The sequence below is a fragment of the Podarcis vaucheri genome (assembly GCF_965113315.1).
Source record: "Podarcis vaucheri genome assembly, chromosome: 11".
Lineage (NCBI taxonomy): Eukaryota > Metazoa > Chordata > Lepidosauria > Squamata > Lacertidae > Podarcis > Podarcis vaucheri.
This window is the reverse complement of record NC_138749.1, coordinates 50,395,179-50,414,147: the sequence shown is the minus strand read 5'-3', so window position 1 is coordinate 50,414,147 and position 18,969 is coordinate 50,395,179. Positions and strand designations below refer to the sequence as shown.

The window sequence follows — 18,969 nt, the reverse complement described above, 5'->3', positions numbered from 1 at the left end:
CTTTTCAGCAGCTACCTCATATCTTTGAAACTCCCTCCCTCAAGAGGTTTGTTTGGCTCCCTCCCTATCTTCTTTTAAATAAGCATTAAATACTTTTTTTTCTCTCTTTGAGAGAAACAGGGTGGGGTGGGTTTTAAACTGATACTGCTTTTAAAATGCTTTTAAATTGCAGTACATTTGACTTAGTTTTCTGGTCTGAGTTATTTCATGCTGCTGTTTTGACATTTTATATACTCGTTTTATATTTTCTATCTTTTTCCATTTGATTGTAAGCCACCTTGGACCAGGGTGCGTGGGGTGTGGACTTTGTTTTGCAACGTGGCACAGAAATTCTTAAATAATTTTTACAGCATTGAGTAAATTGTCAGCTTTTTGCAAGTATCGAACTCCAGAAATGAAGAAAAAAAAGTCAATGAAAACAGCAAATAAACCCAACTTGCCCTATTTCAGATGAAGCACGTTCACTTTACCTCTTTTTAATAGTGGTTTTTAATAACATTTTCTTTTTCTTTTTTGTTTGTTTGTTTTTTTGACAAAGTAATAATCATAAATAAATAAGAATAAACATGTGCACCCCACCACTGAAACCATTCCATTGTAACTATCCAAACCTCCCAAAATTTCAACACCTCTTGTGATGGCGTGACACCTTTCCGTTTTAACAGTACAAATTCTACAAACATCCTCCACATCTCAAATCATTTCTCAAGCATATTCCCCATCTTTCCTTAATGGCACATGTTAATTTTTTGTTAATAGCTATATCCCACACCTCTTTATACCATTCTTCCATTTTATATTCTGCTTGGCCCTTCCACTTCCCAGCTATAATAATTCGTGCAGTTGTCAATAAATTTGTGAGCAAGTCCTCCATAACCTTACCTCTTTCTTTCTTTCTTTCTTTCTTTCTTTCTTTCTTTCTTTCTTTCTTTCTTTCTTTCTTTCTTTCTTTGCAATCATCTGGCTTGTGTTTTGGGTTGTTTGAACCATCCGTTTTACAAACCGAGCAGAGAACTAACTAAAAAGACAGTGGAATGTTGTGAGTTGTGTTAAGGGAAGGGAGCCAAGTTATCCGGATGAAAGCATTGATTTTGCTGAGACTTATTCTGTGCTAATTCTTTCTACAGTGGCTAAGAAATCCCGGCCCCCAGCACGAGAAACGAACTTTGTTTGGGGACATGGTGTGCTTCTTGTTTATTACTCCGTTGGCTACCATCTCTGGCTGGCTGTGTCTTCGGGGAGCAGTGGACCACCTGCACTTTAGTAGTAGGCTAGAAGCTGTTGGCCTCATTGCACTCACTGTCGCACTCTTCACAATTTACCTCTTTTGGACACTAGTAAGTACTCTTTCTTTGTTGTTTTGTTGTTAACTTTCATTTAGATTGGAGAGCCATGGTTTTTTTCATGTCGCCATGATGTAGCAGTGTTCAAAGATCACCCCGCACAACTCTTGTCTTATCAAAAGAGGATCCAACTTTGTAGCTTTGATTTTGACTGCGGAGATGTAGAGTTATTATAAATTTATTTATTTGATGTCTCAACTTAAAAATTTACAGAAATATATCAAAAATAAATCATAAAAACAAGATTCCAAGGAATATCCTAGACTACCATCCTCCCCAATGTGGGTCCTATTATTAATCCGTTCCTCCCACATATTTTATGATAATCCAAACCTTTTACTTCTTCCATTATGCCAAGAATCAACCTTAAACTATGATTGCTATTCCAATCCTACTAACGATTTTAACTGTTTAGAGTGGTCTTATAAGTTATAAATTTCCCCCATTCCTTGTTAAAATTTTGGTCCTCCTGATTTCTGACTCTTCCGGTCATTTTAGCCATTTCAGTGTAGTCCATTAACTTCATCTGCCATTCTTCTCTGGTAGGGACTTTATCTTCTTTCCATCTCTGGGCCAGTAACATCCATGCAGCCGTGGTCACATACATCAATAGTCTTTTCTGCTCCTTTGGGATTTTGGCACCTGAGAGATGTAAAGTTAGCCTCTAAACATAGGAACTTTGGGCAAACTCTAATTAGAGAAGGGAGAAGTTGAATGGACTTGGAAAAATGGGCTGAAGAGGCAGGGCACTTCAGCTTCCGATGCGAACACACGAAGGAGAGGTGGATGCTTCCCTCCTACAAAACAATACCTTTCCATATCAGCTAAATGCAAAATAAAATCTGGAGTATAGGGATCCCACCCAGCATACATTCCTTTCCTCAGTTAAAATAAAAAAATTCCTTCCAGTAGCACCTTAAAGACCAACTAAGTTGGTCTTTAAGGTGCTACTGGAAGGAATTTTTTTATTTTGACTATGGCAGACCAACACGGCTACCTATCTGTAACTTTCCTCAGTTAGTGGGTGTTGGAAGAAAAAACGCTTGAGACAAGTGTGCTTTCTTATTCTAATGCAAATTCTGCAAGACAGCTGAACTTGCCTCAGGACAAGAAACTCCCAAGACCTTTCTCAGTCTCCCTAAATAGGTCTTCTGTTGACACTGGGCAAGAGCAACCTGGAATGCACTAAATGAACTACAGTGGGAAAGAACTGAACCATTCTCATTCCTTTGATATGGAGTGCCAAAAAGTCAACGTTTTCCAAGGCTCAATGATGTTCAGAAATAACAAGTCTGAAGCTGTTAGCTGAAGACTGTAGGTTAGACAACGATAATGTTGTTACAGTGTTGAAAGGGTGGTTTTGTGGGGGGGGGGTTATTGCACTAATTTGAGTTCTAGCACTTTTAAAAATACAATCTGGTTTCCTTGTCTAGACATCTGTGACTTGGTGTCACTGACTGAACTTGCTCCTCTAATCTGTGGGAAAGGTTGGCAGCTCGATCACAAGTTCGTTGGAGACAGAATACATGAATACGTCAAGTTGGCCTTATCTGTTTCCAGGGGACTGCCAGTCTGATGCACAGGCATGGAGAAATTGCACTGAATTCTCTTGCCTGGAAGATGTCTTATTGTGGTACACGGATTTGGGGAAAGGAGCAGCTCATAAAGCAGGGATGGGGATGGAAAAACCTCTGGTCCTCCGGGTGTTACTGGACTCCAGCTCCCCCTCATCCCTAACCATTAGGCATGTTGGTTGCAGCAGATGAGAGTCTGAGGTCAGCACCCCACAGGCATTTTGACATGGAAGTAGAAGTGCTTTCGAAGTTGCACTTGCAATACTTGCACTTTTGTGTGTGTGTTACTATGAGATAGCAAGTTTAAACTGTGTGTACATCACATCTGAAATACCCTGATGTGAAAGGCAAAAACTGACATCCCTGAAATTGCTTCTCCTTACCTGAAATTTTGCAGTACCTGATCTGCTCCTCCGTGCACCCTGCCTGTTGTAATAATCAAAGTTGTAGTAATGGAAACAAGTGAGTTCCATCTATGTTCAGGTTTTCAGCAATGTGCAATAACTAACCTGTTGACACACTAAATCGAGGGTGGGATCCTTTTTTGAGTGCATTCCCTCATGCGGGGACTGGATCTCTTTGGTGGGCAGAGTGAGAGGAAGGTGGACCAACAGTCGCAACTCTTATCTGAGCACAAAAGCCTACATTTTGAGCCATGCCAATGTCAGAAGTTTCTGTACAGATGCATATCTCCCCGGCCTCTGTTCAGGGAAGCAAGTGGACATCATCACAGTTCAAGGACACATTCCAGCCAGGCAGAATCTTTCAAGGAGGCTGTGGCGTGAAGAGTCCCAAAGAATGAACAGAGGGCCCCATTCGGGCCCTAGGCCTGAGATTTCCCATCCCTGCATTAAATAGATATTTTGAGTTTTGTGAACGAAAAATATTGTGGCATCTTAAAGTAGCCTTGGGAATTCCATGCAGTAAGAGTGGGTTAGTGGACGGAGACACAGATATCTCCAAAACCAAAGTGCTGCACCAACAAGTACAAAATAACCCCTCTGCAGCACCACAAATCCAACTCAATGGTGTAACATTGGAAAATGTTGATCACGTCTCCTACCTGGGCAGTTATCTTTCCACAAGGGCCAACATTGATGCCGAAATCCAGCATCACCTGAGCTCTGTGAGTGCAGCTTTCTCCCAATTGAAGTGCAGAGTGTTTGAGAACCGGGACATTCGCAGGGAAACCAAAATGCTTGTTTGCAAAGCTGTTATACTACCAACCTTACTGTATGCTTGTGAAACATGGACCGCTTATAAACGCCATCTCCAACTCCTCGAAAGATTCCATCAACCGTGTCTCCGAAAAATTTTACACTTCACTTGGGAAGACAGGCGAGCTAATGCCAGTGTACTGGAAGAAGCAAAGATCACCAGTGTCAAAGCAATGATTCTTCAACATCAACTTCGTTGGACTGGTCATGTTGTGCGGATGCCTGATGATTGTCTTCCAAAGCAACTACTCTATTCTGAACTTAAAAATGGAAAGTGTAATGCTGGTGGTCAACAAAAGAGGTTTAAAGGCTGTCTCAAGGCAAATCTTTTTTTTAAAATGTAGTATAAACACCAACAATTGGGAAACACGTGCCTGCAAGCACTCCAATTGGAGAACAGCCTTTACCAAAGATGTCATGGGCTTTGAAGACACTTCAACTCAGGACGCGAGGGAGAAACGTGCTAAGAGGAAGGCATGCTTGGCAAATCCACACCGTGATCAACACTGTGGAAGGACGTGTGGTTCCAGCATTGGCCTCCACAGTCACTTATGGACTCATTGTTAAAACTGTGTTTATGGAAGACAATCTTACTTGGCTATGAGTGATCGCAGAAGAAGAAGGAAGAAGAGGAATCTCCATACCTCCCCCAGAAGCCCACCTGGTTTCTGTGCTAGCCATCAAGGGAGTAAAGTTCTTCCATCACCAGCATGGAAATGGCAAACAGGATGTAGAGTGATGTGTCTCTCATCTGTCATCCTACCCAGTGGAAGTTGAGTAGTCAGCATTTTTACAATGGCTGTGAAGGATGAGAATGTAGGTTACAGGTCTCTTAGTTGGCTAGCATTTGGGGGGATAGGCTAGTGATTTTTATGGGCATATCTACAGGTCTAGCAGATTTAGTGTGCCATAAGCTTTCAAAGATTCCTGGCGTGTTATCCTCAGTTGTCAGAGAGAGAGAGAAATTACAGAGAGAGAGAGACCTACAAAGAAAATTGTAAGCAGCAGGACCAAAAGGTCATGCAGCGAGAGATACAGTCTGACATTCTGTGACTGTGCCTCTTGCATTTCGTGATCTTTTGGACCCACCGTTCACATTCCCCCCCCCCCTGCAAAATGAGAATGACACTTCATATATCTGCTTAAGTGAGCTTTAGTCTACAAAAGCTTATGTGACAATAAATCTGTTTTGCCTTTAAGGTGCCAGAAGACTCTGGCAGCTTTTACACTGGGCTCTTACTGGAGAACAGCCACAGTGAGTTCCACTCACCTTTTACAGAGCACCCATTCAATGTCATTAACACAACACCACTTCTTGTCTCTACTCTCCCCCCCCCCCAAATATCTCAGAAAATCCAACCTTTAAAACTTATCACTATCGTTGCTTCTTTGAATGCTGCCTTTCCATAGTAAACCATCTTCAAGGTGGCTCCTGGCATCAAAACATGTTGCGTAATTCACTAACAGAAGATGTAAAAAATGTAGTCCTGTAAACAATAAACTAATGAAAGTATCTCACATTGAAAAATTAGACAATCAGCTGATAGAGGTGAAGTTACAGGGAATCAGGCAGAGGGCCTTCTTGGTAGTGGCACCCACCCCTCAGATGTCAAGGAGATAAGTAACTAGACAACCTGAAGCCAGCCCTGTATAGGGAAGTTTTTTAATGTTTTATTAGGTTTTTGTATATGTTGGAAGCGGCATATAGTGGCTGGAGCAGCCCAGTCAGATGAGGAGGGATTTACTTTTGTTGTTGTTGTTGTTGTTGTTGTTGTTATTGATGCGGATGGCGCTGTGGTCTAAACCACCGAGCCTCTTGGGCTTGCTGATTGTAAGGTCGGCGGTTTGAATCCCCACAACGGGGTGAGCTCCTCTTGCTCTGTCCCAGCTCCTGCCAACCTAGCAGTTCGAAAGCAGGCCACTGCAAGTAGATAAATAGGTACCACTGCGGTGGGAAGGTAAACGATATTTCTGTGTGCTCTGGTTTCTCTCACGGTGTCCCGTGGTGCCAGAAGTAGTTCAGTCATTCTGGCCACATGACCCGGAAAGCTGTCTGCAGACAGATGCCAGCTCACTCGGCCTGAAAGCAAGATTAGCGCCGCAACCCCATAGTCACTTTTGACTGAACTTAACCGTCCAGGGGTCCTTTACCTTACATCACCACCACCACCATCATCCTTATTATTATTATTATTATTATTATTATTATTATTATTATTATTATTGGGTTGTGCTGTAAGACTCTTACCAGGTGTAATTCTGACCTTATTTTCTTTTGCCTCCATCTGCCTCCCCAATTTCATAGTCTGCAATTTCACACTAACATTTTTCTGTTGCCGCCACCCCACTGTTTGTTATCTGTTCCAGCCTTTGAAAGTCACCGGCTTTCTGATTACAGTGCAAGCAGTCTCCTCCAGTCAGTAAACCAAATGATTTGAAACCTGATTTGCTTCGGTCCCTTCCAAATATGTAACTTTCTAAAGAAATGCCATGTGAGTAGCTCTTTGACTGCCCCCAGTTAGGAAACCACTGGAGTGAACAAATATATATATATATATATATATATATATATATGGTGCATATTTAGTTTCACTTGCTCTGTACTTTTCCTGCTCTGCTTTTCAAGTCCTTTCCTGTCTGATTTTCAAAAACTGCATCTTTGGCATTTACCTTAAGACCAAGTAAATGAAATAAATGTTCCAAAGTAGCCAAAAGAAATTGGTGCCTGTCAGCTGCGCAACCTCTGCATAAGTTAAACCGTTTAATTTTAGACGGGCTGTTATTTCTTTGTGTTGTCTAGCGTTCATAATGCTCAACATAAATCAATGGGTGGCTGATGCCCTGTTCCCTCTGCCAGTTTGTGACGCTGCAGAAATCTTTATAGCCTTCAGTTTGACCTGGTCCACCCTCCCTTAAGGAAATCTCAACACCTAAACACGACAGCAGCTTGCGACACAACAGCCTTATCTCTGCAACCAGCAAAGGTTTTCAGGGAAGGAAGCTGTGATATTAGTTATTGTCACTTCAGTACCCATATAAGCTGTGAGACAATGGCAGCTTTCCTGGAAACAACTATTTTCACTTTCTGCCAAGCTGAGGGAGGAATAGGACCTCTAAATACAAAGGGAAAGGGTTATAAACGAAATATTATGCAGCTAAATTGACACCGTCTGCACACAAGCAGGTGGTATTTTCTGGAATGGAGGAATCCTAAAGTTTGCAGAAATTAACCTCTCCCTTAAAAGGGGGGTCATTCTGAGTGTGGAAAACAGCTCATTGAGAACTGAATGTGCTCAATAACCATGGAGTGCTTTTATTTTTAGGGGGGGGGACATAGAAAATGGAGGGAGAAGTGGAATGGATAGTCCTGGAGGAGGGTGTGGTCTGACTGCCTGGAACAATGAACAAGAACACTCTTCGCTGCAACATTTTAATGTAGATCATACTTGCGATGCCCTAAAATAGCAGGCTCTTAAGAGGGATGGAAAATTCTGCAATCACCATTTCTGTAATTGCCTTATATCAAGTGGTGCTAAGAGCTGCCGTTCACCTCGGGGACTCTGAATGGGGTGGATTAAGGATCCCAGACAAAATATGAAAGGTTTTTGTGGAGACGCAGAATCTCTTAAAATAAAACAGTGCCGTCTGCCAGGGCTGGCCTGCCTGAGATGATGGGCATGATGGTGCCACTTATCTCGCCATTTCCATGTACAGGATCCTATCAGGCTGGCAACTGAATCTTGCTTCATCACAGCTGCTGTGACAGCACCCCACAATCTCCTCGCTTGAGGGCAGTAGGCTAGCTTAGGGGGCCTAGTTTGGGCCCCATGGCATAGAAGGCTCCGTCCCCCAATATCTGCACCTGATTCACTTTGCCTAATACCCACAGGGGATGGGTTCCGCCCAACTTAGGGGTGGCCCAGTGCACATAATTGACGTCCTGTGGCAGGAGGAGGTCTGATGGGGCCGGCCACTGGTGGGGCCTGGTGGGGCCTGTCGTAGCCGGTGGGGGGGCTGGCGAGGCCTGTCATAGGCCAAGGAATATTGAGGGGGCCCATCTCTCTGCTTAAAATTTGGAGGGTCCTCAGGAAGAAGAAGTTCCCACCAGAGAGGGATGGCAGACCAAACTGATGGACTACGCGGAGATGGTGAAAATGACTGGGAAAATCAGAAACCAGGAAGAACAGAATTTCAATAAAGAATGGGGGGAATTTATAACTTACATTGGAGACCACTGTACACAGCGGAGCTCTTTAGCAGGATTTGAATAACACTTGTAATGTAACTAGGGATATATGGGATATTTAAAAATTGGAGTGACTTAAAATATGCAGCGGAAAAGGACTATCGACGGAACCCATGGAGCAGTGGGCGGGGAATCCAGAGATTTGGTTGAATCGTTGTTTATTTTTTCATAATTCATGATTTTGAATGTAAATTTTAATTTGTAAAACTAAATTATACACACACACACACAGTGGTACCTCGGGTTACAGACGCTTCAGGTTACATACGCTTCAGGTTACAGACTCCACTAACCCAGAAATAGTGCTTCAGGTTAAGAACTTTGCTTCAGGATGAGTACAGAAATTGTGCTCCGGCGGCGTGGCAGCAGCAGGAGGCCCCATTAGTTAAAGTGGTGCTTCAGGTTAAGAACAGTTTCAGGTTAAGTACGGACCTTCGGAACAAATTAAGTACTTAACCCGAGGTACCATTGTATATACACACACACACACACACACACATACAATTGGGGGATCCTCGGCCCTCCGGACCCCATAGATTGTGTCCCCACTAATAGCAGAGCCAACCCTACAGCCAAGCTCCTGCAGCCAATCGGAAGCCACAGAAGCCCTATCAGACGTTCAGGTTCCAAAAATAGTTCACAAACCGGAGCACTCACTTCCTCGTTTTTGATGTTCAGGAGCCAAAATGTTTGTGAACTAAGCTGTTTGAACTACACACACACAACACAACACAACACAACACATCACATATAGACACTGAAAAAACAGGCAAGTAACAAAGGAGGGAAAGTAATACCTCTTTTTAATACAGATCTTTTTCATATTTCTCTAGTATATTATATTCCTTTAATAAGCATTTACATGGTGGTCAGCCTTTCATAACGGATTCTCTTCTCTCCAGAAAATAGCTGTTCAAAGAAAAGGGCTGTGGAACTATTACTCTGTGCACATTAAGAGCATACAGAGCATATTAACACTTTTATCCCTGATGGTTTCTATTTTCCAGTAATGTTCCTCTGCTTCTTTGCTGCACTCCATGGACTGTAAATGTCATCTTAAGTTGACATTTTAACTATAGGGTGCAGGCCGCTCTTTCTCTGGGCCCTGAAAGCTTCCTATTTTTTATTATGTCTCCCAAATTGCTGCTAGTGACTTGGAGTGATGTAGGAGGAGTTCTTTCCTGGAACACAGTATTTAACTTGCAGCCTGAATATGCTTAATCGCTGCTCAGGTGAATATGCATTTTAACTGCGAATGCTAACAACTATTTATCAGTGCAACTCCTCAGAATAATTTGCATCTTAAAATAACTCATGAGATTATTATCTTTAAAGTATTTTTCAGCCAGGAACAAAATATCTATAAGCTGCACATATTTTTTGCATTGTTTCCGATTTTTATATATCGTGGTCATAAGCCTGATACAAATACTAGATAGATGAGTGTACTTCTAATAAATTATCAATTGCATGGTAACCTATAGCTTGTCTTTGCAGCCAAGTGGGAGATCTGATTCCATTCCTATTCTATTAAGTCCAACAGGAGGGGGCTTTATTAATGAGGCAATGTGCTCTCCAGCTCAGGCGAGGAAGAGATTTCAGATTTTCGTTGTGTATCAGCAGGGGCTCAATTTAATAGGGAACATACATAACTGTTGGAACACAAAGCTGGCAATATAATAAGAGGACGCAGTGTGTATACAGAGGACTTGTACACTGTAGTGCTAAACATATATAATGGGAACAAGTTCCATAGGAAACTATGAGACACGTGGCCCGAACATGTGGCCTATGCGCTAGAGGAAGCTGCAAACTCACACACTTCCCCCACTGAATGGCTGCATAGCTCAGTGGTAGAGCATCTTCCCTGCATGCAGAAAAGGCCCAGATTCAATGCCTAACATTTCCTGGTAGGGCTGGGCAGTGGCGTAGCAGGGGTTACCAGTGCCTGGGGCCACACAGAAGCAGGGTAGGAAGGAAATGGATGGAGTATGCATGCACACGCAACTGCCTAAGGTGTCCACATCACCCAGGAGATCACAGGTGCAGGGTTAAGAAAAGAAGAGTCGTATTGTCTGGAGAGGTCATTCCTGGTTCTCATTGAGAAGTTGTTTTCGGTGGAGCCCAGAGACGGAAGCATGTAGCTGTTTTGAGGCGGCGCCAGGGGTTGAAATTTTGTGCCTGGGGCAACCGCCCCTGTGGCCCCCTTCTCCACGCCACACCACTGGAGCTGGGACTTTCCCTTGGCTGAAATCCTGGAGAACCATTACTAGTGCGCAGACCATTATGAGCTAGATGGACCTGTTGCCCGACTCCGTGTATGACAACTTCCTGCGTTCCACTGCACATGGAAGTTTTAGTGCATAGTAGGGCAACCGGCATGATTCATCCATGAAAAGTGGGGCACAGATGTTGTTAGGCCCAAGCGTAAAGGCTGTGGTTCACATTAAGGTTCTGTACATAATGGAAGATGGTACAGGCCTGACTCTCTGTCCAGCCTAGAGGCCGCCCTACAGGCAAACCAACCCTCGCATTCAAGTACAGTCATACCTTGGTTGCCGAATGGAATCTGTTCCAGAAGTTGGTTCAACTTCCGAAAACATTTGACAAACAAGGCACGGCTTCCAATTGGCTGCAGGAGCTTCCTGCACTCAATCAGAAGCCGCATTGGACGTTCAGCTTCCAAAGATTGTTCGCAAACTGGAACACTCACTTCCGGGTTTGTGGCGTTCGGGAGCCAAAACATTCAAGTCACAAGGCGTTCAAGATCCAAAGTACAACTGTATGTGTCTTGTTCTGTAAGGCACTATTGAGCAGAGTATGGAATGACTTGCCTTGATCTGTTATAGGGGTCTTCACTATTGAGATGGGAGGCAATTCTGATCTGCTTGCCAGCTGAACCCCTAATGGGTCAACATAGTTGCCCCAAAGTCATAGAATCATAGTTGAAAGGGATCCCGTGGATCATCTAGTCCAAGGGTAGACAAACTAAGGCCCGGGGGCCGGATCCAGCCCAATCGCCTTCTAAATCCAGCCCATGGACAGTCCAGGAATCAGCATGTTTTTTACATGAGTAGAATGTGTCCTTTTATTTAAAATGCATCTCGGGGTTATTTGTGGGGCATAGGAATTCGTTCATTCCCCCCCCAAAAAAATAGTCTGGCCCCCCACTAGGTCTGAGGGACAGTGGACCGGCCTCCTGCTGAAAAAGTTTGCTGACCCCTGATATTTTAGTCTAGCCCCCTGCAATGCAGGAATATATGCCCATACAGGGCTCAAACCTATGACTTTGACGTTATCAGCACCACAATCTCACCGACTGATCTCACCGGCAAGGCTCGGTACAACTAACCTCCTGGGATGCTATATAGATGTTTTCAAGCCCTATCTCAATTTCTGTCCGGCTGCATGCAGAGTTTTGATATTTCAGTGTGCTTCATTAGGTCCTGTTGCTTAAAAGTATTGACACTAGATCATTGTTCTTAGATTCACTCACAATGGCCCAGCAGGCGACCCCAAACTACACAGTGATCGTTATAGGCGAATCTAATTGTTCCTTTGCTCGGACAAACACTCATAACATTCGACTGTAATATTCCCTGAGCACTTTGGTTTCAAATGTTGTACGGTGCTTATTTTTAGCCCATTAAAAACTCTTCGGCAGGAAAGACATGAGTGCAGCTCCGATAATCCACGCTGCCTAATCGCACACACGGCCAAATAATCACAGAAAGTAGCTAGCCAAACTTTAAGCTTGGTAGCGACCTCAGGCTGCTAGCTTCCAAAATGTGCTGGCTTTTCTGTTTCTAATAGTTGCAGTCCATTTGCTGCCTTGCAGTGCTTTTGGCTACCACAACTGAGTACTGACCAAAGAGAAGCATTCTGTGTGCCAGTTGGATCACAAGAGGATAGCTGAATCCATGGGTGCTTGATTAAACTTTGCCACCCAGTGGCACCCATTTAATTTTGGCTTTGAGATACCCACAGATAAGTTGAGGCCAAATGAATTGCTCAGGACATTTCTGAGTTTCGTAATGGCAATGCCTAGAGGAATGGTTACCATAGCAGACCCTCCAAGTGTCCCTATTTTCCAGGGATGTCCCTAATTTAGAGAAGCCATCCCGGTTTCCAGTTTGATCCTGGAATGTCCTGCTTTTTCTTAGGATGTCCGTATTTTCATCGGAGAAATGTTGGAGGGTATGGTAGAGAAAACCAATAGTTGTTAATAGCTGTATTTCAGGTGTGGTTATTTATGGCATTTGGGTACCATGCCATTAAAAGGTGTGTTTTTTTAAGTTACATTGTCTCTAACACAGACCTTCCAAGGGTCCCTTTTTTCCAGGGACAGACCCAGACTTTTAGAAGCCACCCTGGTTTCTGATTTGATCCCGGAATGTCCCACTTTTTCATTGGAGAAATGTTGGAGGGTGTGGAGTCATGCGACCCCTGAGCCTAGGAGATAAGTAACTAGACAACCTGTAGAAGTAGTAGTAGTGATTTTTTGTTTATGCCTTGCCCATCTGGCTGGACATCCCCAGCCACTCCCCAGCAGCTCCCAACAGAATATTAAAAATATGGTAAAACATCAAACATTAAAAACTTCCCTTAACAGAGTTGCCTGTTGGAAGCCACCCAGAGTGGCTGGGGCATCCCAATTAGATGGGCAGGGTTTAAATAATAAAATCACCATCACCATCATTGTTATGGAATAGGTTGTCCCTACACTGGTACCCCAGTATTGATGTATGGAAGTGAGAGCAGAAGAATTGATGCTTTTGAATTATGGTGCTGGAGTAGACTCTTGAGACTGCAAGAAGATCCAACCTAGCCATTCTTAAGGAAATCAGCCCTGAGTGCTCACTGGAAAGAATGATCCTGAAGCTGAGGCTCCAATGCTTTGGCCACCTCATGAGAAGAGAAGACTCCCTGGAAAAGACCCTGATGTTGGACAAGATGGAGGGCACAAGGAGAAGGGGACGACAGAGGACGAGATGGCTGGACAGTGTTCTCGAAGCTACCAGCATGAGTTTGACCAAACTGCGGGAGGCAGTGGAAGACAGGAGTGCCTGGCATGCTCTGGTCCATGGGGTCACGAAGAGTCGGACACGACTAAACGACTAAACAACAACAACAGTGGTACCTCTGGATATGAACCAGCCCCTTTGTGAATGCTTCAGGCTATGCACGCAGCAAACACGGAAGTAAAGTAAAGGTTTCCGCCGACAGCTCCTGTGCAGGAGCGGGCTACCACCACCCACGCCTGTACAGAACAGTGCACCTCTGGATGTGAATGTTTCTGGGTAAGAACGGACCCCCAGAACGAATTAAGTTCGTATCCAGAGGTACCACTGCATTTTCAGCGGATAAATGTTGGAGGGTATGCCAACACCAAGTGATGCATATATCAAAAGCTGCCCTCTGGGTGATCAATGCACTACTGCAGCCCATTGAACTTAAGAGTTTAGTGGAAGTAACTATTTTAGGAACAGAGACCCATACATTTGCAGAGAAGCTCTTTTCCATCATCCTTAAATAAGATCCTGTCTCCCACAGAGACTGCTGTTTCTCCATTTGAATGAATCTCATCATTGTTTCCATGATCAACACACAAACCTCGTCTCTGTTCTGCACAGGAAAGCTTTTGAATCCAAGATTCTGGGGTGTGTGTGTGTTTTTTTAAGCATTGAAGGGGCAAATCCTTCCTTGGCTCATTGAGCCTCACCTCAGCAAGATTACACAGAATTACATCTCCCTAGAATGGCTGGTAGTTCGCCAGAAATACTGCACAGTGTTTCAGAAAACTCAAAGGGGAATTTAGAAATGGTTAGGCTTCACATTTTGGGTTTGTGAACTATTTCTCTAACACTTGAGCAAGTTGCAGCTGCTGCCCAGAGAGCTTGCTGGCGAAACGCGAGGCTGAGCTGTCCTGGCCGCTGCTGAAATTTCAGTAGCTGACATCACTTGGAGAGTGCCTGAAGGCAAGAACCCGTTGTAAACAAGCTGTCAGGCTTAACTAGGATATCCTGTGAAAATGTCTTAAACAAACGAGCAGCCACTTGGAGCCTGGCTCAACAAAGCAGCTATTCCTGGAGAAGCCTTGCTTCAGCTTGCATGGCGATCTTAAGAGAAAATCCTGCTTTTTCAAGAGGCGCCACTAGGTTTTTCCAGCCAGAATTTTACATCCTAAATTGTACCCAGGTGGTTGTTCACCGCCCTATAAAAGGATATCAGTATGATGGAGAACATGGAAGCCCAATGGCCACTGTGAACTAGGCAGCTGCAAGCACTGAATATTTTTTTAAACCCAACCCTAATCACTTTAATTTTTATATTATTTTTTGGGCTTAAAATGGGGAATCATTTTCAACCGAGCGCACCACCTGGGGGTTTCATGACAGTGGTGACCAATGACAGTGGTGACCACTGACCACTGGCAGCAGTGGGCACAAGTGACACCACTTAGCCATATTCAAGCATTCATTTCTCTTAGATTCCTTCCCCACACATCTGGCAAGATCTGCCCACTCCAGCCTGTCAGTCTCCTTTTTAACAGTTGACCATCATTTTTACAAAGTGGGAAGTCTTCTACTTCTGGAGGGTCCCCCTGTTATTTAGAAGCCTTACATCATATCATGGGATGTTGCTTTTTCCCTCCCCTTGGCATCTAATAATCAGCAATTTTGAGGCTGTTAGCAAATTAAAATTTGTTTCTCATCAGAGGGGATTTTTTTTCTAGTGGCAATCCACAATATGGATTGAATGTACTTCCGTTTCTTAATACGCATTTATTGGTTGTGTTATGTGGAACTGGGAGTGGAAAGCTAATGTACTAAGTCCTACTGCAATGCGCTCTACATGGGGCTACCTTTGAAGCTGACCCGGAAACAACAATCCAGAATGCGGCAGCTAGACTGGCTACTGGGAGTGGCCGCCGAGACCATATTAGACCAGTCCTGAAAGACCTACATTGGCTCCCAGTATGTTTCCAAGCACAATTCAAAGTGTTGGTGCTGACCTTTAAAACCCTAAATGGCCTCGGCCCAGTATACCTGAAGGAGCATCTCCACCCCCATCATTCTGCCCGGCTGCTGAGGTCCAGCTCCGAGGGCCTTCTGGCAGTTCCCTCACTGCAAGAAGCGAGGTTACAAGGAACCAGGCAGAGGGCCTTCTCAGTAGTGGCGCCCACCCTGTAGAACGCCCTCCCATCAGATGTCAAGGAAATAAACAACTACCTGACTTTTAGAAGACATCCAAAGGCAGCCCTGTTTAGGGAAGTTTTTAATGTTTGATGTTTTATCACTTTATTATTATTAATAATAATATTCTGTTGGGAGCTGCCCAGAGTGGCTGGGGTTTAAATTTGTTGTTGTTAAATTAAATAATTTAAAATACATGGGCATGGAACAAGAACAATTTGGGCTATACATCCTGCCGGAATTTTGGCTGACCTGGGATTGGAACAGACTTAGAGCAGGGGTGGGGAATATTGTAGGATTGCAACTCTGACCATCTCTGACTATTGGCCATGCTGGTTGCAGCTGATGAGAGCTAGAGCCCAGTATCACCTGGAGAGCCAAATCTCCCATCCCTGACATAAAGCATAGAACCAACCTTTGATTGGTGGTGCCATCACTGGGGGCTGCCCAATAGGCATTGACCCATGGCAGAGCCGATTGGGTGGTAGGTCCCCATTTGTGAAGGCCCACCTTAGTGAAGTGCATCTGTCTCCCTTACTGACTTCCAGGCATTTGATGGCTGAAAGGTACTGAGTGAAATTATCATCCCATCAGTGCAAGCATTTTAGCTTGCCAGATGCAAAGAACTCCCCCCTCTTCCCCCAAGCCATTGGGGGGGGGGATACAGGGCGGGAAGCCCTGTTGTGCAAGCAGAAGTCTTTGCTCAGGGCTTCAGCTCACAGGATTTGCTGAGTGAATCTCGCCCATCGTTCCTGGCACCACTGAAATTACAGGTTGAGAAAATGTATTTAACCGTTTTTTAGAATGCTATTAACAGTGTTTTCAGTATTGATGTGTTTGTGGCCCTGGGCTCCTTTGGGGGGAGGAGGAGGGGCAGGAAATAAGTTAATGAAATAACCATACCTCCCTACTGTGAGCTTATACATTGCACAGCTGGGTAGCTCTTTATAATCTTGCAAGAGCCTCAGAACTGCTTCTCGATGGCTGGACCTCAACCTTCTTCTGTAACGTTTAATAGGTCTGGTCCTGTTATGAGTGCGCACCTGGACTCACATGGACGTTCATATACACAACTGCTGAGAGGTTTGGGATCTTTAGCTGGTGTTATGGCATACGCTTGTTATGGACGTGTGTTAATGTTATGCCCACAGGATGCTCTCACAAAGAAATAAAGGACGTTTGGTTTATTAGATGAAATGGGAGTGACAGAATCTATAAAGATGTTGCTTTAGACAGCAAACTTACATTCTAAGCAGGTAGCAAATTATGATACATACACACCTTGATTAAAGAGTAGAAGATTCTCTAACTGTTCTGAAAGGCTTACAAAAACATGGGCATAAACTTGAATTGAAGAGGGGGTGGGGGAAGTTTACCTACCCTTTAAGTAAAGGAGAAATATGCTGAGTCCTGAGGAGCACTGGGGTAATTGCTGTCCTGTTGCAGCTAGCCAGCTAACCTTGTGGAGCTGTGGTCTAAACCACTGAGTCTCTTGGGCTTGTCAATCAGAAGGTTGGCAGTTCAAATCCCTGCAACAGAGGAGCTCCCGTTGCTGTGTCCCAGCTCCTGCCAACCTAGATGTTCGAAAGCACGCCAGTGCAAGTAGATAAATAGGTACTGCTGTGGTGGGAAGGTAAACGGTGTTTTTGTGCGCTCTGGTTTTTGTCAGTGTTCTGTTGCACCAGAAGCAGTTTAGTCATGCTGGCCACATGACCCGGAAAGCTGTCTGTCGACAAATGTCGGCTCCCTCAGCCTGAAAGCAAGATGAGCACCGCAACCCCATAGTCACCTTTGAGTGGACTTAACCATCCTGGGGTCCTTTACCTTTTCACCTTTACCTGTATATAATGCTTTTGTATAACTTTTTGCCAAGGTATGCCAGTGGAGAGGGGAGATGCTGTAAAATGTGTCCGACAATTTGCACAATCCCTTCCAGACTTTCCTGCCTAGTTCTTACCTTGCCCATCTTTGGCCATCGTGTTCCTGATTGCTTAACAAAAGAGCAAAAGACTTCAATAGTATCTGCACCTGCGCATCTCTGTCGGTGATCTGCCTTTACATCACCTTACCATTGTGGGGATGGATCTCACTGAGGAGTTGAGTATCATGTACAGTCTTACCTTGGTTTTCAAACAGCTCAATTCTCAGACGTTTTGGCTCCCAAACGCCGCAAACCCGGAAGTGAGTGTTCCGGTTTGCGAACTATTTTTGGAAGCCAAACTCCCAACGGTGCTTCTGATTGGCTGCAGGAGTTTCCTGCAGCCAATCAGAAGCCACACTTTGGTTTCCAAACATTTTGGAAGTCGAACGGACTTCCGGAATATATTCTGTTCGACTTCCAAGGTATGACTGTACTTGAAAACTAAATTTGCATGTGTTTGTCTTCTGGTCATTTATGGGTCAACTCAGGATATGCCCAAAAGCCTTTCAGCAGGGGGCTGGAATCCGGCTTGTTCCAGGATCACCGAAGCTCATCATGGAGGGTCTCATGTCATATTTGAGTTAATCTTATACTTATGCCACGATCTATAAACCGTATCATAAATTCTGATTAATGCTGGACCTTGAAATGCTATAGCTGAGTGAAGATACACTATATGAAATGCATTTTTTTTTTTTTTGCTCTCCGTGTTTCGCTCTTCTCATCTCAAATATGCCCTTTCCCCTTGTTCTTCCTGCAGGTATCCTTTAGGTACCACTGTAGATTATATAATGAATGGCGTCGGACCAATCAAAGAGTTATCCTCCTCATCCCAAAGTCTGTCAGCATCCCTTCAAACCAGCAGTCGTTGCTGGGCCTGCATTCGGTCAAAAGGAACTCAAAAGAGACAATCGTTTAATTGTGATAATCATGAGCTGGGGCCATGAACTACGTGCGGGGGTCTAATTCCATCCAAACCTGATAGTGGTTATTATGAAAAGACAAGACTCTTTACTCCGAAGAGAGGACACGACTGTTGGAATTGAAATCATGGATGCTGCAATCATATGATATTTGCTGAGCTGCCAAACCTGCTTAAACTTTAGCAGATACTGTATGAAATTCCTCAATCCCATGTTGATATAGCTGCATCGCTAGGGATGCAACCCTTTTTTATTGTTGTTTAAAGATTATTAAACTATGATGGCAAACAATGCAAAACACGTCTGTGGCGGTATTTCTTTAAGTGGTTCGACAGGTTTCCTGCCGCATTCCTCCTCTCCCACCTACATTAAACAAGAAGAATAGGAGGATGTTGTGCTGCAATTGAACTTTAATAAGTGAAATGCCATTTGAAAAGAGAGAGAAGTATTGGTTTGACACACACAGCACATTGGTCTCATAAGAGACTTAAGATTTTCCGCTCAAGCCTCACAAAGACTGGCCAAATGTGCAAAAGAAAGTCTATTTAC

At 44.0% G+C, this 18,969-nt stretch overlaps 1 protein-coding gene across 3 annotated transcripts in view; it reads left to right on the top strand.

The window, feature by feature from the left end:
* The window catches only part of MARCHF3 (membrane associated ring-CH-type finger 3), a 159,125-nt gene extending 140,407 nt beyond the window's left edge, over positions 1-18,718 (top strand). For all 3 annotated transcript variants that reach the window (XM_082191641.1, XM_082191643.1, XM_082191642.1), the window contains exons 4-5: positions 1,128-1,337; positions 18,258-18,718. In XM_082191641.1, coding sequence (XP_082047767.1) covers positions 1,128-1,337; positions 18,258-18,416 — 369 coding nt within the window. In that variant the 3' untranslated portion in view covers positions 18,417-18,718. The remainder of the gene's footprint in view (positions 1-1,127; positions 1,338-18,257) is intronic.
* The last annotated feature ends 251 nt before the right edge of the window (positions 18,719-18,969 follow it).